General features: G+C 39.8%; 2 protein-coding genes across 6 annotated transcripts in view; both read right to left on the bottom strand.

The window, feature by feature from the left end:
* Positions 1-1,701: 1,701 nt before the first annotated feature.
* Positions 1,702-14,056, bottom strand: CACYBP (calcyclin binding protein). Its single transcript, XM_006088935.3, has 6 exons — positions 13,866-14,056; positions 9,533-9,749; positions 5,865-5,961; positions 5,524-5,623; positions 3,834-3,931; positions 1,702-2,265 (listed from the first exon to the last, which is right to left on the bottom strand). The coding sequence occupies exons 1-6, from the start codon at positions 13,884-13,886 to the stop codon at positions 2,109-2,111; spliced, it is 690 nt and encodes a 229-aa protein (XP_006088997.1). The 5' UTR covers positions 13,887-14,056; the 3' UTR covers positions 1,702-2,108.
* A 2,289-nt stretch (positions 14,057-16,345) lies between these two features.
* Positions 16,346-23,253, bottom strand: part of RABGAP1L (RAB GTPase activating protein 1 like) — a 417,083-nt gene continuing 410,175 nt past the window's right edge. For all 5 annotated transcript variants that reach the window (XM_006088927.3, XM_023753953.1, XM_006088929.3 and 2 more), the window contains 2 exons: positions 22,391-22,588; positions 16,346-21,422 (listed from right to left, as the gene is read on the bottom strand). In XM_006088927.3, the coding sequence (XP_006088989.1) occupies positions 21,270-21,422; positions 22,391-22,588 (351 nt within the window). In that variant the 3' untranslated portion in view covers positions 16,346-21,269. The remainder of the gene's footprint in view (positions 21,423-22,390; positions 22,589-23,253) is intronic.

Here is a 23,253-nt window from a genome sequence, read left to right as displayed (position 1 = left end):
ACACTAAGGCAGATTAAGTACTAGTACACCACAAACGGCATTCTGCACTTTGCCTTTCCACTTACTGTATACTGGTAATTATTCAATACACCAGTGTACAGAAATAATCTTCATTTCTTTTTGTGATCTAAGTACTCCCCGTGTGAATGTACCATAGTTTATTCAGCTAGTCATCTATTAATTGACATTTGGGTGTTTCCAATCTTTTGCACATATTCCAAATTCTGGCCAGTTGCCTTTGGGGAAAGAGCCTAGAATTGTGAGCCAGATGATAAATGCACATGTAATTCTGGTAGAGATTACCAACTGTCCTTCTACACAAGTTTTAACCTTCTCATCATTTTGATTCCATTCCCTTATATGAATTTTCCCATACCCTTAACAATCAGTATGCTCAACTTTGGGTTTTCCCAATAAAAGGTAAAAAAGTGTTTTTAAATTTCTGAACAAGGTGGGCATCTTTTTATGTTGAAGTTCACTTGCATTTCTTTTTCTGTGAACAACCATTTCTTAATCTTGGAATCTTCTTGAAACATCATGTATTTTTTATTGTGGGATTTTTTTGGCTATGTAAACATTTACTATGTAGTTAAAATTAACCAATATTTTGCCTTATTACCGCTAGATTTTAAGTCACGTAGTATAGGTTTCCCTCACTCTTAGGTAATAAAGGAGTTCTATCCTTCTCTTCTAGTACTCATATGGCTTCACATATATATTAACTTTCATCTGTTTGCAATGTATGCATATGGTTATTTTTGGTTATCTCAATAAAAGCCCATCTCTGCCCCTTGTTGAAATGCTATTAGAGGCATACCTTGTAGATATTGCAGGTGAAGTTCCAGACCACTGAAATAAATTGAGTATCGCAATAAAGCGAGTTGTAATCTTTTTGCTGGTGGAGGGTCTTGCCTTCGATTTGTAAATAATGCAACACCTGTGAAGCGCAATAAAGTGAAGCTCAATACAACTTCTGCCTTGGGTCTTTTTCTACTCTGTTCCATTGGTCTGTTTATTCATGTGTCAACATCACAGCTTTAATTATAGTTTTACTAACATGTTCAGTAGTATTAACAACTAGCCTATATATAGGCTGTTTATTCATTTTAAATGCTACCTAATAAATTTTATTCTACCACTTATACCAAATTCTCTCATTATAGTAGTCTTGACTAATCTCCTCTTGGATCTCCTCTATGTGTTTGTTTTCTCTTATTCCTCAGTTGCATTGGCAAATACCTCCAATATAACATAGTTATGGAGATCATAGGTTTTTTGCTCTTCTTCTTGTTTTTAGGAGCAGCAATTCCCTCTAAAATAAACCATTTCTCCCCCAAAGCCTAACTTTTCCTGGATAAACAGATAGTAAAGATATTCCACTGAATAAAAACCTAACTTCACTGAAAATAGAAAAGATGGATTTTTACATTTGTTTTTAGCTTATGGTTATTGCTTTTTGTAAGCTATCTGATCCATGGCAAAACTTACTAAGTGATACTATACAAAGATATTTGTTTATTCTTGTCAAAATCAGATTTAGTTTCAATTTATTCATAAAAAACTGTATCTAAACCCAGAGAAAAACATTTGTGATTGGATCATTAGGACATTGTTATGCATGGTATATGTATTACTTAAGCTGCTAACAGAAAAGAAATTAATGTCTCTATAGCAACCTTGAAGCACAAATACAAATTTGCATTTTCTGAAAAAATTCAAGTTTTATTTACTTGTTCTTACATTGGTGAGAACTGATGTCAAGAACTTAACAAGCGGTAACATTTTTTTCCCTACCTCCTAGCTGAACAAAAATACACACAATATGGCATTTTCATTAGGCAAGACTTGCTTCTTTACATTTCACACGAGAATGCAAATATTAATCTTCCTTGAACAAAATGACCAGTTTACTAAGGAAACCATCTTTAGAGGAACTGTTTAATAAGCATATTTTATTTAAATAAATCCTCCAGCAGGAGAATTCATTGCCTTTACTTTGAAGAAGGCTCTGTAAAATTATCTGTTAAATGTATCTGCAGCTCACCAACATGTCCTTATTGGAAACATCATTATTTCCACATCACAATTCCCGAAAGAACTTTAAAGTCTCAGAATTCTGTCTCTCCTTTGGCTTGCTTCTCTCTTGATTGTACCCAGGCTTTATTAATGGTTCGCTTCATATCATCATCTCCATCTTCATAAATTTTCTTTAGAACATTCATCAGTCCCTCACTAGGATCTGTTTCAGTGTCATAGGAGGGCTTTCTGTTAAAAAGAAAACGTAATAATTAAGAAGTATGTATATATACATCTAAAAATTATGTGTGTATATACACAAATGATCCCATTTACTGACAAATTTTATATGCATGATTGATTACTAAGTATGGGAAGATACAAATCAGGTTAACGTTTGTAGCAAGTGGAGGAGTGGAGGTAAGGGGAAGATATTGAGTATCTAAAGATATTCACAATTAATACAGCACATAACAAATTCATCTTAATGAAAACAATATACATCCACACATTACGTTTCTGGTTGTAGCAAAGAGGGGTCATCAAAACGGCTAGGAGTTTTCTTGGGACAGTGAGATTTTAGTTAATTTTTAGCAGAAGAAGTAAGTAAATAAGCATTTACTTTTCTGAACTGTCTTAATTTTTTTAAAAGCATGTTTCCTCATATTATTTGAAAAAATATTTTGAGAGGAAAACACAAACATACGTTACATATGGACACACACTAAAGTTCATATTTTTTAATTAGAAAATCCCTCCTCTTAAGCCTGAGATATATGGGTATGGGCCTGGGCCTGGCAGTAAAAGCAACAGTCCTTAATGTAGTTAATACCCTTCGTGCAATCAATGTTCAGCCTAGGCCAATTAACTCTTATTTACTTATTTATTTATTTATTTATAATATATTTTATTGATTTTTTACAGAGAGAAAGGGAGAGAGAGAGTTAGAAACATCAATGAGAGAGAAACATCGATCAGCTGCCTCCTGCACACTCCCCACTGGGGATGTGCCCGCAACCAAGGTACATGCCCTTGACTGGAATTGAACCTGGGACCCTTCATTCCGTAGGCCGACGTTCTATCCACTGAGCCAAACCGGTCAGGGCCAATTAACTCATATTTAATTCTTTACTCACCTCATTTATTAAGTGCCAGGTTATATACTGGACATTGGAGTTATACAACAAGACAGGGTTCCGTACTCAGGTAATTCACTCTAGATTTAAAAATCAGTTCCACAGAGAGTGCCCAACTCTAGTCAACCACATACCGAATGCATGCTGGCTATCAGAGAGGAGTGAGAGAAAGGTGGATGGCTAACTCACTCCATGTAGTACATTACCAATAGAGAAGAATGTGTGACCTAAAATGGAAGTGCCTTGAATAAACATTTTTTAGAATAGCATTAAAGTCGGATAAAAATATTCTATCTTTTCCACTCTACATCAGTGACAATGAAACTCCATAACTACATTACCAGAAACTTCTATGGAATTCAAAAACCACAGGGTATCTGGGTCTCTCTGGAGCTACTAAAATGAAATCTCTGGGAATGGGCACCGTATCTAGAGCAGCACTATTGGTCCAGGGTTAAGAACCAGCACAAAAGAGCCAACCAAATGCAACATGCTGGACACTTCCAGTAGGTTCTGATAGTTGGAGCATAAGTTAAAATAATTGGGTTAGTCAGTGGACACTGAGAGGTAAATGGTCAAATCACAGACTATACAACTCTTATCTATAAAGGCAAACTATTAAAAATTTATAATCCAGCAAAGAATACATTAAATTTCTTAAGAAAATGAAAGTGAACTCACTCTTTCTCTTTGCACTCTTTTTCAACTTGAGTCAGGTAGTCCCACCGTGTGTTTTCCGCTTTCTTTCTACATAAGATAATGACTGTATCTGTCTTGACCTAGAATACATGGAGATAAGCATGAATGCTTAGAAGACAATTATTTATTCACTAATCATTACTTTAATGTGTAGTACCTGTTTTAAGAACTAGTAATACCTTTATGAATAGAGGCCAGAGTCTGAACAATCATGGAAGAGAAAGACCACAACAGGGAAAATTAAGAGTACCGTCAAATACTAAGTGCTCTCAAGACAAAGAGGGTGCTAATGGGAGCTGGGGAAGGACCTTCATCAAGAAACGCTCTCCAAGATCCAGGAAAAAGAGTCTTCGAAGCAATTGGCACAGCAAGGATAAGGGCTCCAAAATGGGATGATTTTGGTGTGTTTGAATAAAAAGAAAAAAGGAGTGGCTGGATTTTGGTGAAGTGTGGAGTAACATAGTAAGAGGGGTCAGAGACAGGCAGAAAATCCAATCATATAAGGCAGTATCACTGAGTCTGAAAGGTAGTAAGAAAACAGGACAAGTAATAGTATACAACTCTTTCAGCAATGATCCATGTAACTCCTAGGACAGGAGTCTTTTAAGTATCCTTTAACTATGGAATTAGCTGATGAAAACTGAGGAGTGAGACACAAGTTAATCAATAAATTATATTTCAGTATTACCTTTAAGCTGCTACATAATTCTATGTATAGACGGCAGAATGACACATCTATATATCAGATGTATTAAATCTCATTTATTTAAATCAGGTAGAAAAGAGGGATTATCTGAACTAGTGAAAAGTGTGAATAACAGTTTTTGAAAAGATTATTTTTTAAAATACATATTTAATAGATTTCAGAGAGGAAGGGAGAGGGAGAGATGGAAACATCAATGATAAGAAAGGAATCGTTGATCAATTGCGTCCTGCATGCCCCACAACCCCAGTATGTGCCCTGACCAGGAATCGAACCGTGACCTCCTGGTACACAGGTTGACACTCAACCACTGAGCAAGACTGGCTGGACAAGACAGTTTATTTTTATAGCTTCTAACTCCAACTAGGCTAAGTACTTAAGTCCTTTTATGTATCAAAACCACATAAAGCTTCTAATAATAGCTACTATTAATTTAAACAATTTATATATATTTCATTTCAGTATATAATTTCAGCTTTGTGAAATAAATTATTCCCATAGTACAACTGAGGAAACTGGGACAGGAAGTTATTAAGTGACCTGCCAAAAGGTCACACCAATAAGTGGCAAGACTGGCATTAAAACTCAAGTCCCACTCTTAACCATTTTAAAAGCATAGTCCTCTCCAGAATTTAATGCAATATTCCTATAATAATCTGTTTTTTCTGGAGCAGGGGTTAGCAAACTTCTTCTATAAAGGGCCAGAGAGTAAATGTTTTAGGCTTTGTGGGCCACATGATCTGCTGTAGCTATTTAATTCTGTCGTCATAGCACAAAAGCAGTCACACATACAATACACAAACAAGTGTGGCTGTGTTCAAACAAAACTGTACTTACAAAATAAGCAACATGCTGTAGTCTGCTGATTTTTGTTATACAGGATTAATTCATTCTACTGCATCTCAATTCTAAATTGGCCAGGTACAATTTAATGAGATTTCACAATATGACAAAAAAAAGCAGACTTACTTTTTTTGAACTGCCTTCCACAGAGATGGGTTTCAAGAGATTGTTCACAATCATGGAGTAATTCTTCCCATTTAGATTCTTTACCAAAAGATCAAATGACCTACAACATAATAACAAACACATTATCTTTCTGGTTCTATGAAAGGTGCTGTCTAGTTCTTGTGGAAATAAGCCACAGTTGAGCATCTGGCCATCCCAGAGAAGATTCACACCTTCAAAGCAGATGTGTAGGACAATTAATTCTAAATTTAAGCAGAATTTTAGATACTGTAAAAAAAAGAGGCCATCACAAAGTCATCGCTGCCTTACAGCTCACTGTCTTCCCCATAATGGGAACTCACCTCTCTGTGAAGTGCACCTGCACATTCTCCGTGGGGACTTGCTGGACTCCAGTTAAGGTAATATAGATTTTCACAAACTTATCTGACTGATCCCACCCTAGTAACAAAAACAACAAAAAAAGACATGAGTGAAGTCTGACACTATCTCTAAAATAGTAAGTGCATATGGCTTATAATAAACTAAGTAAAATGGAAATCTAGTAATAGAAACATGAAAAAATTAAAATATAAATATTTTTCTAGATGGAGAAGAGCTTCAAAGCAGTTAAGTAATCTACCCAAAATTAGGCATTTAGCCAGTGGTAGAACTTGGAATCAAACCCGTGTTTACTGAACACAAAGCCCATGTTTTTTTTTATTCCTCAAAATAAAGAATATGGTCCTTAAAAAATGTGTGTGTGTCTGTGTGTGTATACATCCGAGGATACTTTTCCATTGATTTTTAGAAAGTGAAAGAAAGAGGGAAATACAGAAATATCGATGTGAGAGAAACACATCAATTGGCTGCCTCCTGTACGAGCCCTGACCAGGGCCAAGCTAGGGAGGAGCCTGTAACCGAGGTATGTGCCCTTGACCAGAATCGAACCTGGGACCCTTCAGTCTGCAGGCCGACAGCTCTATCCACTGAGCCAAACAGGCTAGGGACTTAGTATATTATTTAATAGTAGTTCGTTTCCCCTATTTATGGAAATAACTTTGTCCTATCCCTAAACATTGGTATTCTCCATTAAATTGGATTACTAAACATCAGTACTAATTCCATAGTCTTTCTACTTATCTAAGCAGTTCAACAAACACAACCAATCATAGCTTCCTCAATTCCCTTCTTTGACAAAGTAAAATACAGAATCCAATTCACCCAAATCTGCTAATTTGACTAACCTAACATTTACTAAATGCCATTTCAGTATATACTGTCAAACTACTGACATTATAATCTAGATCAGTGGTTCTCAACCTTCCTAATGCCACGACCCTTTAATACAGTTCCTCATGTTGTGGTGACCCCAAATTCATTGTTACAAATTGAATGTAATTAAAGCATAGTGATTAATCACAAAAACAATATGTAATTATATATGTGTTTTCCGATGGTCTTAGGCGACCCCTGTGAAAGGGTTGTTCGACCCCCAAAGAGGTCGCGACCCACAGATTGAGAACTGCTGATCTAGATGATTTGTCAACACAAAAAATATACAAACATCACATAAAAGCATATTATGTTTACTGTATACAATAGTGTGTGTGTGTGTGTGTGTGTGTGTATATGTCTCTAACACTTCCTCAGTTTGTACTATAGAATAAAAGTGTCAATTTTTTAAAAAGTCCTACAGAGTCCTGTAGAACTTCATCTAATCTTTTCCCATTCATTCAATCCATCCTTCACATTAAGTATCTCCCTAAACACAAATCTAGGTTCTTCCTTAATGTGCCATAATCCTACCACCTTCAGACCATTTTCCTGTATCAATCAACTAAATACATAGCATAACTCCTATAGTACATCTCTTAAGCATGACACACACTGCTTTTCATTATGACAATACTCAAAATACATGGCTTGAGCCCAGCCAGTGTGGTTCAGTGGTTGTCGGCCTATGAACCAGGAAGTCATGGTTTGATTCCCAGTCAGGGCAAATGCCTGGGTTATAGTCTCAATCCCCAGTGTGGGGCATGCAGAAGGCAGCTGGTCAATAATTCTCTCATCTTTGATATTTCTCCCCCCCCCCCCATTCCTCTCCAAAATCAATAAAAATATATATATATTTTAAAAATACATGATCTGATGCCTTTAATGTGTCATTTTTTCATGAAATTCCCTTTCTTTTTTCACACTTGCTGAATGCACCCTTCAAACTCAAATGTCTCTTCTACAAGTAGAATCATTTCATCAGCTGCATTCCCATAATTTATACATTTATTAAGTACTTACTATGTACAAAAAGAAACCTAAGGCTGTCCCTGCCTTCATAATAATTCACCACTCAGATATAAGTCGTACTGCTTACAAAACAAAAAAAGTTACAATCTACTAAGGACAAATGGTATTGTTAGATTTTTGTGGTATTAGTTTTATCTATGTCCCAAGCACCATAAGCAGGGTCTGGGTCTTCGTCATTGTTGTGCGTCTGATATCACTGTAATCAGCTAGTCCTATCTAATAAAGAGGGAATATGCTAATTGACCCTCACACCATCACAAAGATAGAGGCGCTCACAACCAATAAGGAGGGAATATGCTAATTGACTGCCACACCCTCAAAGATGGTGACGCCAATAGCCACAAGATGGAGGCGCCCAGTCCCCGCAGCCCCACCAGAGCGGCAGGCGCGTAGCAAGGCCTCCAGAGTCCCCCAGTCCCCTCAGCCCCAGAGCCACCCAGGGCCAGCCGAGGCTTGCGATGCCGGCAGTGGCAGCAGCAGAGGTGTGATGGGTCGCCTCCCACCCATGAGGGCTTCCGGACTGTGAGAGGGGGCAGGCCGGGCTGAGGGACCGCCCCCTCCAATGCATGAATTTTCATGCATGGGGCCTCTAGTTATTAACAATAAGAAAGGAACAAAGAACAAAGGGAAGGCCAGACATGATTAGCATGGCCATTTTGGGCAGCTTCACCAGGAAGCTGCACTTTCACATTCCCCAGCCAACTACTGGCCCATTCCCTGCAAAACACTGGAGGAAAGGGTCTAACAAAGGGGAGATGTGCAGAAAAGCTGGGGTGACCTAGGGAAGGTACTTGCCTGCTGATCTAACCTGGGGAACCATGGATTGGCTATAGGGGGCATGGCCTATGCAAGCTCATGAAAATTTGGGAATACATAATCCCCCAAAGGAGCTTGCCCCCAAAGGAGCTTGTTCTCTTGGTGCTCTTGGCTCACTGTGCTCTCCTGCATTTGCCCACGTTCCCTCCACAGCCACGTGGCCCTGCAGACCCTACACACACAATAGACTGATGGATGCAACTGGAAACACAAGCCAACCTAGCTCAATGCTGGACTGGACACTGCTCCAACATGAAATGAAAACTCTACGCAATAGCTTTGATCCAAGCTCTGCTGAAGCCATAGCTACACTGCTATGGCAGGACAAAGGGAAATGGGACCTTGGAAACTCAGGTATATAATTCCACAGAAATAAAGTTTTCTACAGTATCTTACCCTCCAGTGCGAGTATCAGAAAATTCTTTTTCTCAGGTCATTGCAAGCCTACTCCCACCAACAACCAGTAGGGACAAGGAGTGCCCCCCACCAATCACATGTCCACAAATCCAAGCACAACAGTGGCACATAGGTACTCAAAAATGTTTCTTAAATTTAACTAGATTTCTTTCCTCAATTAATATTAGTGGTTGCTTGGCAAAATGAAATGCAAAACAGGATGAAAATCAAAACAAAAAGCTCTGTTCCATAAAAAACTGAGTAGGTTCTTTCTTGTTGCTATTCATCATTGTACTAAATCAACTTGCTCTGGTAATAGCTTCTAGAATGTATCCTTAGCCTATCCTTTTTCATCTCTTAAAAAGCATCTTATTAAATAAGTGATGTATTCAAACCACCAAAACAAACACTCAAAACTATTTTTAAAATTAAGTTTGTTATGTTAGTTGGTCACTACTGAGGACTCAGTTGCTCACAGGAAAAAAAGAGCTGGATGTAGGGGAGTGCGTCATACCATAATTACTGATTTTCACTGTATATCCCGTTGTAATGGGAGCAACCACTGCAGCTGGCTTTTCATTGTCAAGTTCTGCTTTCCTTGGTGATTTCTGCTGCGTCTTGTTCTTGACTTCGGTCTCAATCTTGGATTTTTCAGCTATAAGAGCATCACGTACTCTCTTTCTAGTGGCCTTTTCCAGCAGCACCTTCACCTCTTCAAGATCTTTCTGTAGCTGTGTTAAAGTAAAAGATAAGTCAGTTATGATAAGATAAAACTTGATATTATGCCTTTTGGTCATTTCAGTTTTCTGAAATAAGAGCTAAGAATTAAGGACGTTCATTTAAATTTTCTCAGGTTGGGTAGTAACTTGAATTCTTTCCTCCAGCCTATTTTAAATAAAAAATGAAAACTTAACAATCTTGCAATAACAATAGGTAATCAAGCCTAAATTTTCCAGTTTGGTAAACTGTTATCTGCCTTTGTTGAACATTTTCTTAAAATATATTTTTATTGATTTCAGAGGAAGAGAGAGACAGAAACATCGATGGTGAGAAAGATTCATTGATCAGCTGCCTCCTGTACTCCCCCCTCTGGCATGTGCCCTTGACCGGAACCGAACCCGGGAACCTTCAGTCCGCAGGCCAACGCTCCATTCCCTGAGCCAAAATGGCTAGGGCTGTTGTAGAACATTATATTTACAAGATACTTCTGTGATTTAAATTGAGATGAAGAAATCATTTTTTAAAATAGAAAATGAGTTCATAGATTCCCTTATAACATGCAGTCCTAGTCAGGAATTTTAAAATTTGGAATTTTAAAAATATTAAAGTAAAAGGATGAGGGAATACATGATGAGTGGTGAAACACTCTAGAAACTTGACTGAGGTTATCTAACTCTATCAGGAATTGTTCTTCGCTGATATTCCTTCACCAAATACCTAAATATTACACATAAAAAAGTTTGAATTTTTAAGACAAAAGATAAAGAAACACACTCCTGGTCATTAGAAAAGCCACCTGTTCTTTCCTCATGCCTACTGAAGTCTACTTCTACTTTCTAAAGGTAGTGCCAACAGTTTTTTAAGTTTGAGAGTTAAGACACTGTTAGAAAATTAATGGGCTTAAAAAATATTTTCCCAATTATCCTCTGACACATTACAAATAAGGAATTTGTTTTTCTTAAAAAATAATTTTACATTCTGGCCGACACTAGCAATTTGATAGGAGGATGCTTACATTATATCCTGAGGACATATAAAAAGGTCAATATAAACATCGTTAAATAACTCAGTATAATATCTGAAGTAGAGTTTAGGAGTCCTAATGTTTCTCAAGTCTTATAAAAAATGCAGTGACAGAAAAATGAATGCTTTCTTTTATCCAACTCTTGTATTATCTCATTTAACTCAGATGCCCTTGCTTCACCATCTGTAACTGATAACAGTATAAAAAGTCCAACTGTGCCGTCTCCTGTCCATGCTCACGACCCCAAGCTCATATTACTAAGACAAAAAAATTGCAAGTTCATCTTGGGAGCATAACACCAAGATGTTTTAGTTCAAAGCAAAGCAATATTTTTTATTATAATGGTTTAAATTTTTCATATGATTCTAATACTGATAAAAATGTTGAAATTAAAATTAGTTTATGTTCCTAGAGTGAGAATTTAGTTTTAAAAATGTATCAAACAAGAGGTTTTACTTCTTGATTAGAATACAAATCCTTTTTTGAGCAGACCCTGAAAAGAATTCTGAGAATTAATGGATTCCGAGGCCCTTTATAGCCAGATTTGGCTCTCAAGCACTACAAACTACAAACGTAAGGTACATCCACTGTAAGTCTGAAACAACGTCAAGCAGGCCGTTTTGGTATTCCTCGATTGTTCTGTTCCTGCAGTCCTGAAACCAGTAAAAGTGATCCCTCTGGTGCCTTTCCTGCACACATACGTTAAGGTGCCTTAGATAGAGCAGCTTCTCATCTAATTTACCTTGGCATTCACTTGTTTTCCTTATGCAAAAATCACATATCCCTTTTATACCCACCCATAAACACATTCAAATTTATCCTCTAATCTAGTGCCAAATTCTACACTATAAGGCATTAAAATCAAGTGCCTCAAAGTGGGGAAAGGACTGAAAAGACATTTCTCAAAAAATATACAAATGGCAAAACCACTCAGCTTCATTCGTTAGTCATTAAGGAAATGCACATCAGAACCACAATGAAATACCACTTCATACCCATCAAGATGGCTAATGTCAACAACAAAAACACCCAGGAAATAACAAGGGCAACTTCAGACACTGCCTGTAAAATGGTACAGCCACTTTGGGAAGGAGTTTGGCAATTTCTCAGTTAGTTACCATGTGATGCTGCAATTCTACTCTTAGGTATACACTTAAGAAAACTGAAAGCCATGTCTGCATAAAAAGTTGTTCACAAGTATTCATAGCAGCGTTGTTCCTAACAATCAAAAAGTAGGAATAATTCAAATGTCCATCAATTGATTAACTGATAAACAAAATGTGGTGTATCCATCTAATGGCATATTATTAAGTCATAAAAAGGAATACAAGCTCCACCATGGACGAACTTGAAAACATTATGCTACGTGAAAAGGAACCAAAAAGCAAAAGGCCACATACTGTAAGCTTCTATTTATATGCAATGCCCAGAATAGGCAAATCCATAAAGACAGAACTGGATTGGTGGTTGCTGGCAGAGGAAGAATGAGGAGTGACTTTTTAATGGACCCCTAGGTTTCTTTTGGGGTGTGATGAAAATGTTCTGGATTAGCAGTGATGGTTTCACAACACTGTGGATATACTAAAATGCACTGATTTGTACGCTTTAAATTGGTTAAAAACAGTGCATTTTATCTCAAACAAAACACCCTCCTCCAAGCATCCCTGAGTTTAAGTACCTCAACTGAGAAAGCCCCTTGGTCCTGGCTGGGTAGCTCAGTTGGTCAGAGCATAGTCAGATGTGCCATGGTTTCAAGTTCCATCCCGGGTCAGGGCACACACAAGAATCAACCAATGAATGCATCAATAAGCGGAACAGCAAATTGATGTTTCTCTCTCCCTCCCTAAAAATCAACAAATAATTTATTTTATTTTATTTTAAGAGCCCTGGCCAGGTAGCTCAGTTGGTTAGAGCATCATCCTGATAACCAAGGTTTCCATTTAGATCCCAGGTCAGTGCACATACAGGTATCAACCAATGAATGCGTAAGTCAGTGGAACAACAAATTGCTGTTTCTCTCCCTTCCTCTCTCTGTCTCTCCCTTTTTTCTCCCTCCTCCCTGCCCCCCAACCCCCCAAAAGCAAGTCCCTTACTTAGGAGGATGAATACTGAGCTATCCTTAGGTTACGACTGTAAAGTCACTTCAGAGATTATTTCCTCAGGGCACCCAGTACCCCAAGGCCTATCTTTCACCCATAACATAAACTTGTGGCAAGTTATCCAGAATAACACTTAAATACACACACTTTGTCTTCATTTAAACCAGAGCATGAGACTTAAAGAGTCACATCTGAGATTCCCCAGACCTGTTCCTATTGAGGGGAAGATGTCCAGGAAACAAATCTAGACACCCAACACTTCGCTGTGATACTGACGTTCTAATCAGACCAGGAACAGAGCAACCCAAACAGCATTCGTCCCAGGTGGAATTTCCAAACTGAGTCTCCAAGAGAGTTGGGCCGCTTCGGTGCAGTTTACAGAACAGAACGGAGGCTAGGAGGAGGCTCTTCCCCGCTTAGTGACAACCACCATCCCGTGAGCAGACGGCTGCCCGCCCAGCCCCGTTCCGCAGAACTGCTCCCGGGTCCGCACAGCCTCCGGCTCAGAGCAGCACAGCAGTGCGCCCCGCACCACGGGGCCACTCGCGACGGAGAATCCGCGGGCTGGAACCAGACGTCCCACCCGCCCGCCACCTTCCACGCTGGAGCGACCCTCGGTGTTCGCGATCGGCCCTGATTTAAGGAAGCGTCACGGCCCCGGGCTGCCACAGCGGGCGCCGAAAGGGCCTGGGGCAAACGTGAACGTGAAGGTGACCAGCCGCTCGGTCCACCACCCGCACTACCCGAGGCCGAGAAGCCCGCCCGACACCCCGCTCACCCGCACCGCGCGCGGGGAGAGACCCCGGCCCGGCCACCGGCAACTTTCCCGCAGGGGCAGCTCGGCACCAGGGGCCGCTGCAGGGATGAGGCCGGGGAAGCGCGGGGACCCGACGGCGCAGGAAGCTGCCAGGGGGGCGGCCGCAGGGCAGTCAGCACGGGAAACCGGGCGGTGGGGGCGAGCGACCGCGACGGGGCGACTGAGGAAGATGAGGCGGGATCCTTACCTCCTCCACAGCTGAAGCCATGGTCGGGCTGGGTAGGCAAGGCACCAGCCGCAGACCCGCGGGGGAAAGAACAGGAAACGCCGCACCCACGTGACTCACAGCGCCCGCAGCCCTGCGACGACCCTGACCCTGCACCACACCGCGGCCCGCCTACCGCGCGCGGCGCCTCTGGAACCTTCGCGACTCCGTCGTCACAGCCCCCAGCGCCGCCCACCGCCCTCCTCCCTCAGCCCCGCCCCGCCGAACCTGGCCCCGCCCCTCCTTCCCGCGAGCCTCCTAGCGACGCTGAACTCTCGCGAGAAGTGTAACGACACTTCCTCTCCGCCAGAACGAGTGTACGTTTGTACGTACGCCTTGTTTGCCCCGGCTGCGCAGTCGCAACTCGGAACCTTACCCCAACCCGGAAGGAACGTATCGGTCTTCGAGCTCCAAGTCGGAAGTTGACTAGAGAGACGGCTGCTTCCGTCCCCTCTAGGACAGCGGAACAACTAGGCAGCCATCTTGTCTGAGGCTAACCTGTGAGCCTCTGCGAGAAATGGACACAAAAAGAAAAAGGGGGAGCCTATTTATGTTGTTAAAACGGAAGAGAACGAGGAATTAACTATGGAGAACCCTGAAGAGAACAGTGATTTTCACTGGGTTCTGGCACCAGCGACATGGTTATGTCATCAGGGCTGCGTTGGGCACGTGACGGCGCCGCCGGGGTTAAAGCTACTCATACCAGGCGCCACACACTATGACCTTAAACACGCGCTCTCCTGTCCCTGTGGTTTGCGGAAGCACTTCCGGGGTGCCCGCGCCCCCGCCACTGACCATTCTGCAAGTCTCCAGTTCTCACCCGGTGTGGATGCTGGGACTGTATTCCGCTCTGCTGGCTCCAGACTCTCAGTAAAAGTCCCTAACAGCGGTTCTCAACCTGTGGGTCGCGACCCCTTTGGGGGTTGAACGACCCTTTCACATTACGATTCATAATAGCAAAATTACAGTTAAGAAGTAGCAACGAAAATTTTATGGTTGGGGGTCACCACAACATGAGGAACTATACTAAAGGGTCGCCGCATTAGGAAGGTTGAGAACCACTGCAAGAAACCACCCCACTTGTCAGGTGTTTCAGCCTCTGACAGCCTCAAAACGTCTGCAGCGTGAACACTAACCCCTGAGAAGTCCCCGCCCGCAGTCACTCAGCTTTACTATCGCCGGAGGCAGTGACTAGAATCAGAGAAGAAAAAAGCTTTTAGAAAGATGCAGGTTGATCCTTATCCTAGCTAACAAACGGGAGTACAATTCAAAAGCAAATGCATGAATTTCACAAACGTGAAACGAAGTCTAAAAACAACAAAACTAGCCTAAGGTGTTATAAAAATCAGGATGGTCTTACATGCATAGCCCATGGACACGGACAATAGTGTGAAGGGTTGGGCAGGGGCAGGGGCAGGGGGAGGGGCCAAGAGGAGGTTGGGTGGGGGACACCTGTAATACTGTCAACAATAAGTCTTTTGTCCCAATGCCTCTTCGGGGCCCGTTCGGCCTTTGGTATCTATAATACAATAAAATAAGTCCCTATTTCCTTTTAATTAATTGTCTTATTATTAAGCTAGCTTTTTTAATTTCTTGTTTAAAGTATTACAAATAGTAGTACATATGTCTCCTTTTTTTCCCCATTGACCTTCCCCCCACACACACACACATGCCCTACACCGCCCCCCCGCCCCCGCCCCGTGTCTTGTGTCCATTGGTTGTGCTTATATGCATGCATACAAGTCCCTCGATTGATCTCTTACCCCTCCCCAAACACTCCCCAGCCTTCCCGCTGTAATTTGACAGTCTGTTCGATGCTTCTCTGCCTCTGTATCTATCTTTTTGTTCATTAGGTTCTAATGTTCTTTATTATCCATAAATGAGATCATGTGATATTTATCTTTCTCTGACTGGCTTATTTCTCTTAGCATAATGCTCTCCAGTTCCACCCATGCTGCTGCAAATGGTAAGAATTCCTTCTTTTTTATAGCAGTGTAGTATTCCATTGTGTACATGTGCCTTATTATTAAGCTAGCTTGAGGGTTTCTGTTACTTGCAACCAAGGAATCTCTAGGACAGTGGTTCTCAACCTTCTGGCCCTTTAAATACAGTTCCTCATGTTGTGACCCAACCATAAAATTATTTTCGTTGCTACTTCATAACTGTAATGTTGCTACTGTTATGAATCGTAATGTAAATATCTGATATTCAGGATGGTCTTAGGCGACCCCTGTGAAAGGGTCGCTCGACTGCCAAAGGGATCTCGGCCCACAGGTTGAGAACCGCTGCTCTAGGAAAACAGGGCCCTTGGCAGTTCTGCAGGTAGAGCCTGGAACAAGCACCTGTGTGTTTTTTCTTCCTAAGCTGACTGGAGTCCAGTGTCAAATAAGAAGTGCTACATAAACACTGGGTTCCGCTGATTTAGAATAAAATCAACTAGAAGAAAACAGAAAAGACAGATATGGACTCGGGAACAAATGTTTATTACTGCTTAATGGGGCCAAGGGGGCAACACAAAGCATTGAAAACATCACTGGCTCACAAAAACAGTCACCTGTGGTTACCTTCGGGGTTGCATTTGTTTATTTCACGAGGCTCCATTCACACATGAAAACAAGCTACTAATCCAGTTCAAGTTCATAACAATTATAAAAGTAAACATTTTGGGGACAATGTACAATAAATTGCACTTTTCTTAACAAGCATTACATTTACATTTGTGAAGTGTACTATGCATAATACATGGAATTATGGAAACATCTAATTGGTCAGTGTTTATAGAGGAGAGAGGCTGCCCACTAATATTTCTTTTGTCGTCAATTAGCACTGCCGGGGCTAATCAACTCCTTTATCCCAGAACCTGTTTCCATTAGAGAAACCACGGACAAAAATCATACTATTCCTGAAAACAGATGTTAGAGAATTTCTACTACCTCCTCAGCAAGGGAAAGGTAGGAGTTGAAAGAAAGGAAGTGGGGCTGCCTGAGGAACTTGTTTCTTTCATTTGAATTAAGGATCCATATATTATGCAAAATACCAAAAATAGAGAAACTGATGTGAAAGGCTATTGGGACATCTTGGATTCTGGGACCATCTCCAGCTTTATTCTTGTGCTTTCATGACACCAGAGTCTTGATGCACTTATGTCCTTATAACTCAGTTTCCTATATTTTATTCCATATATAATATATACTTATGTTACAGTGGAAAAGATTTTACATGTTGACTTACTGCCAATGAAAACCAAAGGAACTTAAAATGTTCATTTTCTACTCAGTGATTCTTTTTTCTTAAGTTTTTCAGAATACCATTGATGGTAAACCTGGGATGGAGGTGGGGAGAATGGGACATGTTGATGAAGATGTTTGTATAGCAGGTAACACATTCATTTGGAGATAGGCTGGACATGTCATCTTTTAGATGGAAGCTGAGAAGGGGACTCCTGACCGCTGACTGAGTCACTCCCTACTTGTAAACATCCACTTTCTCATTACAACTCAAGATCATCTCTGCTTGAGGTGCAGCCCCCACTAAAGTATTCATTTTGGTAGCTTTTGAAAGACAAGGAATTCCTAAGGTAAAGGGCTTTGCCTTTATTGTACAGAAGCCACTATGAGAGAGGATGTTTTGGAGCAGTTCTAGTTCAGTGTGACCGTGAGCCTGGCAACTCCAACTCGAGGGCAAGAGCTTTATAGCCAGTAGTGAACAGGCCATTGAGCCGTTACCTGCCCTTCTGTATTCAATCGCCATGTATGTATTCAGGTGTATGGTACCTGGGTATACAAGAGTTAGGGACACTCTATAAAATTTTACACACACAAATCTAACTGTTCAAATCAAACAATAGTTTGTCCATTCTCTCATTTATAACGGAAGCAAGAGAATCAGAGCTTTTGTCAGTATTGTTTTTAAAAGTTATATAATAGAATCATCTTATTAAGTGTTCTTTTCAAGAGAGATAAAACAAACAAGGTATTTAATTTTTTTAAAGCTCCTTTGTCCCTTAAAGGGGTCCTGAATTCAGACACCCACCTTAGCAGAATAGTTAGTAGAGTGATTTCAGCTAAAAAAAAAAAAAAAAAAGAAAGAAAACAAGAAAACAGTCCCTTACGTCAGTTACATGTGATTCTCAGCTGCAGCACCTAATCCACCCTTTTAAGGATTCCTCACCTCTTGTGCCCTAAACTGTGTATTCTCTTGTTTTACTCACTTTGGCTTGGAAATGAAGCCACTAGTTATTAACTGGAAAGTATTTAAGAAAATGGAGTAGGGGGTTGAGAAAAATAAATAATATATAGTATAAAAGAATGAAAACGTTGAAGAAATGAAACAAGATAAATACGATTAAATATCCCAACATCAGTACAAAGATTGCTTTTCTATTTTACTATGAAAGTTTAATAAAGCCAATGAAGAAGAAACTGCCAACTTAATAGCCAAGAGAGGGGAATAGAGGTATTAGCTGTATGTTGATATAGGCCATAGGCCTGTATGGTATTCCTATCAGTGTTTCTGAAATGCTCTCATATACAAAACATTAGGTAACAGAGTTTGGTTTTTTTGCATTTAATTATATGTAACTAAATATAATCAAATTGTGCCATGGCTCAGAATGTGGGTAACTAGCAAACATATGCACTGCAAAATTCAGCTTGGTTTTTTCAGCTTTAAAATACATGTTAAATAAGATTTTCAAGATATAAAAGCTACTGAATTGAATAATCAAGTTGAAGTTCATTCCCTTCGTTTATTTTGCAGAATTTAATGAAAAGAGAAATAATCACTTTTCAGAATGTTGCAAATGTTAGATTCTGGAGGAATCTTTTAGATAATGTGTTCTAGAAAAGATGAAAAACACACTATAATATCTGAAAATTTCCTGGATATTTGGGCTAGTTAATCTCTTTCTAAAGGAATCAAGAGAAGAGTAGCAATTCTCAAATATACTTCAAAACAAGTGAAATTAAAACTAGCAGTTAATCCTAGGATGCATGAGTTTTAAACAAAAGACAGTGAAGGACATGTGGTTTGAGATAATGCTGTTATAACATATTGTTTGAATAATCATATCATATACCATATTTTGAATTTTCTTTCTTTCTATCTTTACTATTGCTACTGACCCAAAGGCATTGCAGTGAAAAAGTTTAGACTTATGGTGCCAAAACATACTCAAGTATGATATGGAACTGGAAAAGAAAAAAATCTGTAGATTACCATTACAATCTTTAAAAAGAAAATGCAAAAGATTGATTTACTAAACATTTGGAATGTATATACCTGGTGATTTTATTTAAAGAAAAAAATGAAATTTGACCAGGTTTACAGGTAAGGACTGGACCTAGAACAATTCTATTTCTCCCTCAACTACTATTTAAGGAAAATTATGCAATTTAGTCATTCTGTGGAATGTGCCAATTTTTGGAAGTTAAAAAAGCTCTGTATAGTAGATCTATAAGATTCACAAAACAGAAAAGAACATCTTTAATTTAGCTGGCCATTTGATAAGGCAGCTTGTACAAGGCTTCTTGGTATCAAAGCATAAAGTATCAATAAAGCTAACAAATTATACTAAATGATTTACAGAAACAAATACCAATATGCAATTCTCTAGCCATTATATTTTACAAAAATAAAAAATAAAAATAAAAAGATTAGGTTTTCTAAACCACCATGTAGGGAATGTTAAAGTCAACATAGACACTGGAATGCTGCCTTATTTTAAGTTTTGGTAAAAGGAAATGAATATAATGATGAAAGATGTCAGGACCCAAAAAAGAAATGCTGTAAGAAAGTATTATTTCATAAGTGTAACAAACAAGCCTATAAACACTGATGAAGGGACTTCACTTTTTAGAGTTTAATGACCATTTTAGAGGGAAGCAAATTGTAGTGTGTGCTCCTGGTCAAGATGGCTGTTATTTGATCTTTATCTCCAGGAGTGTGTTAATTTTAATTGCACCATATGGCACACATGAGAATCACTCTGGCGATACAAAGGTTAAGATCCTTTGCAAAGAATATGTTCAACAAGGAAACCAAGGATGAGTGTCAGTAAATGTTACTGTACATACCTAACAGTAGTTGGGTTGGTGGAAAAGGCCAAAAAAGCTTAGGAAATGGTAAATTTTGTTTTGCCCTTACCAAAGGATTTCCTGTGAGGACTATTGATATATACATGTTACATATAATAGAAAAAATATTCCCATCAACTTTTAAACAATAGTTTTCTTTACCTTTCCATGAGATAAGTATTTCTATAAAGGTTTCATATTCAATCAAAAATGTTACAAATGCATTTGCAGCCTCATCTAGGAGTACCAAGGGCACATTTTGGGGAGCTATAGAAATCAAGAAAAGCTGCCTAAGATTAAACTAAGATGATGTGAAGCTGACCTCCATTTCCCCATCTCATAACTTTAACAAAGTTACAGTATATTAGTGTTTCCTTAGCAAGCATATGTCAACATTAAATGACATTCTCTGTCCCTGTTTCTGAACACAGTGGCTAAACCTAGATCTTTCTAGGCTTCTCTGGTGAAGGTTTCCTAAGGCTACAACTCGCAATGTCCCCTTCGACTTGGCGTTTGCCAGCACTCACAACTGTGCTCATATTTAGGACCTTGCAATTCCTGTGTGGAGTTCTTAAAAGGACCTGTTAGAACAACAGGGCCAAAGTGATTTATTTCTTCCTGTGTTTATCGAAATCTCAGTTCCTTTTCTCTAGTGTGACTTCTCAACAGCCTGACTTATACTATGGTTCTTGGCACTTCGTTTCCAGATGCACCCAACATAAAATGAAATAAACTAACTTGCTTCAGGGACTGTTCAATCCCAGGTCTGTCCTTCCCTCCGACAGGTCACCGCTCTCCAGGACATCGCTTTCAGGAGGAAGCCTGACAGTGGTCCTGACCAGCCCCACAGTGTGCTTTACCTGAATAAATGCTGAAAAGTTAAGAGTTTTAGGTTTCAATTTCTTTTTGTGTGGCAAATATCGTCTTATCACTTCAACCTTGGAATAAAAGACATCTCCATTCTTATGTAAGATAAAAAACAATATGAACAGTTAGTCCTGAATAAAAAGCATTTAGTTCTGAATTACTGATTCCCAACTAAATAGCAGGCATGTAAAATAACGGGTAATACTAGGATGGATCTGAACATGGCCTTCCAAGAAGAAGCGCGAAAACAGGTATTCAACATAAATCAGGCCAGTTTCAATAACATCCCTTTGAAAGTGGCAAACAAGAAAGAGTGAGAGCCACTGAAAGAGCGGGCTTGCTTCCCGGCCTCCTTTACTTTCTTTCTTCAAAGGGGCACCTGGGAGAGTCCTCGGGGTCTCCGTCGCTTTGATCGTTGTGCTCCTGTGCTGGGCTGAGGCAGGAACTATGTGCTCTCTCTGGGTGGCTGGGTGCTCTGTGGCGGCTGCAGGGGCTGGGTGCCCGTGGCCGTTTTGATCGAGTTCAGGGTTTTGCTAAACCAAGAGTTTTTTGCAGCTTGGATTTCATTCATAAGGGCCCCTCTCTGATGTTCAAGTTCCTAATTAAAACAGAAACAAAATCATCTGAGTTTTATAAATGTTTTCTCTCTGCCAAAAAATCCAGTACAGCTTCTCGGCATCCCAGGTCTATAGAGTCATAGTTTTCCTCCCAGAAAACCCAGGAGAAATTTAACTGGCTTCTTGATGCAAAAAAAATAAATAAATAAAAGTTTACAGCTAGAAGAGGTATCACTAAAAACCAGAATCTGTGCCTTCTCTGAACAATTAAATGAAACCTCACGTTATCTTTTTATCCCCCCTGCAATTTAGGTTACAACCTGATATAACCTGTTTCAAACCACAAATAAACATAAACATAAACATATGGATGGGTTGAATTTTTACTGATAGAGTAAAGCATGAGTGAGTTCTAGTTCCAAACGCATGGCCTTTGCCCTGAGAACATACAAGGTCCGGCAGAGACAGCTAAGGACACCAGTGTGTGTGGGTTGGAGCCATGGCAGGACATGGTGGGTACGATTCACTGTTAAAGAGGAAATGGGGAATGGGGGACAGTCCATCAGAAGCCAGAACCACTTTTAATTATGTTATCCTTCGATATGGAAAGAGATTATGGATAAAGGAATTTGGCGAAATCAGGTAAAGATGAAAAGAAGCTAAAAAAAAAAAAAAAGGATGTTCAACCATCAGGGGAAGAATAAACAGAGGAAGTTTGGCCTTTCATTTTTCAAAGTGACCAAGTTCAATGAGAAAGGATCTTGGCAAAAAATTGCAGGGAAAACTAAAAAAGCGTACGCTTAAGTTCTCACAAGATATAATTTTAATTATTAACATTCATTTAAATCTGTGTGTTTATATCAGTGTTTAAAAAGAATGACAAACACCTGACTATGCAGGACACATTCTTGGGCAGAAAAATGTATTTATCATAACACCTATGATTCTGAGCTAAATATGTATATTCTAAAGTCCTGAAATATCCCAAACCTTTTATCGAGTCACCAACCTGGATTTTACACTTGGCCTCCACCAGCTGCAGTTTGGTTTGTGCCAATTCCAGCTCCATCTCCCTCAGCTGCTTCTTAAGTGAGTCCTTCTCATCATCCGATTCAATTCCCTGGTCCTCTCTGCTTATGGCTGCTGGCTTCAAAGCGCCCTCCTTGCTGAAAATGTCACTGCAGTGCTTACAGGCCATCATTTTACCCTGAAAGGAGATAACCAACGTCAAGCTGTATTCCATAGCGTAAATCACTTCCTGAAACAATATGCGGCTTGATTTTTATTTAGATGCTGTTTGTTGCCATCAAATGCAGGCCTATTTCTGAAGGTCATTATTTCCCTTATGCTACAACCAACATGGTTACAGTCAGCACAAAACCCAAGTATCCAAGACAGATGCCCCTTTTCCTCAAAGTATCTCTAGAGAGACTGGGAATAGACAGTATTACAGCCCCTCTTTGACATCTGTTGTAGAAATGTTGTACTACCATTACCCTTACTAGATGCCAAGCCCCATCCATCATGCCCTGCATGCAGCATCTCATTTAATCCTAGGACTACTGTATGATTAGGTACTATATTCACCCCCTTTTTATAAATGAAGAAACTCAGCATTTAAGTAACTTGCTTAGAGTCGACTGAAGTCATTATGACTAACCTAAATCTACCCTTGCAACCAATAAAGTGTAAGTCCTTTTGTTCAGCATTAAGCAAAGATGATCACTACTGTTCAAGGTAATAAAAGTAACTCTGACCTGGACTGCATAACCACCACCAGACAACAGCAACTCTCTTTGAGAAAAGAGTGCTGCTATTTGCTTAAAATATCTCCAAACGTAGTTTAGAGAGAAAAGATATCACATAATCTTT

The sequence above is a fragment of the Myotis lucifugus genome, unplaced genomic scaffold, assembly GCF_000147115.1.
Source record: "Myotis lucifugus unplaced genomic scaffold, Myoluc2.0 scaffold_54, whole genome shotgun sequence".
NCBI lineage: Eukaryota > Metazoa > Chordata > Mammalia > Chiroptera > Vespertilionidae > Myotis > Myotis lucifugus.
This window is presented reverse-complemented; position numbering and strand designations above follow the sequence as displayed.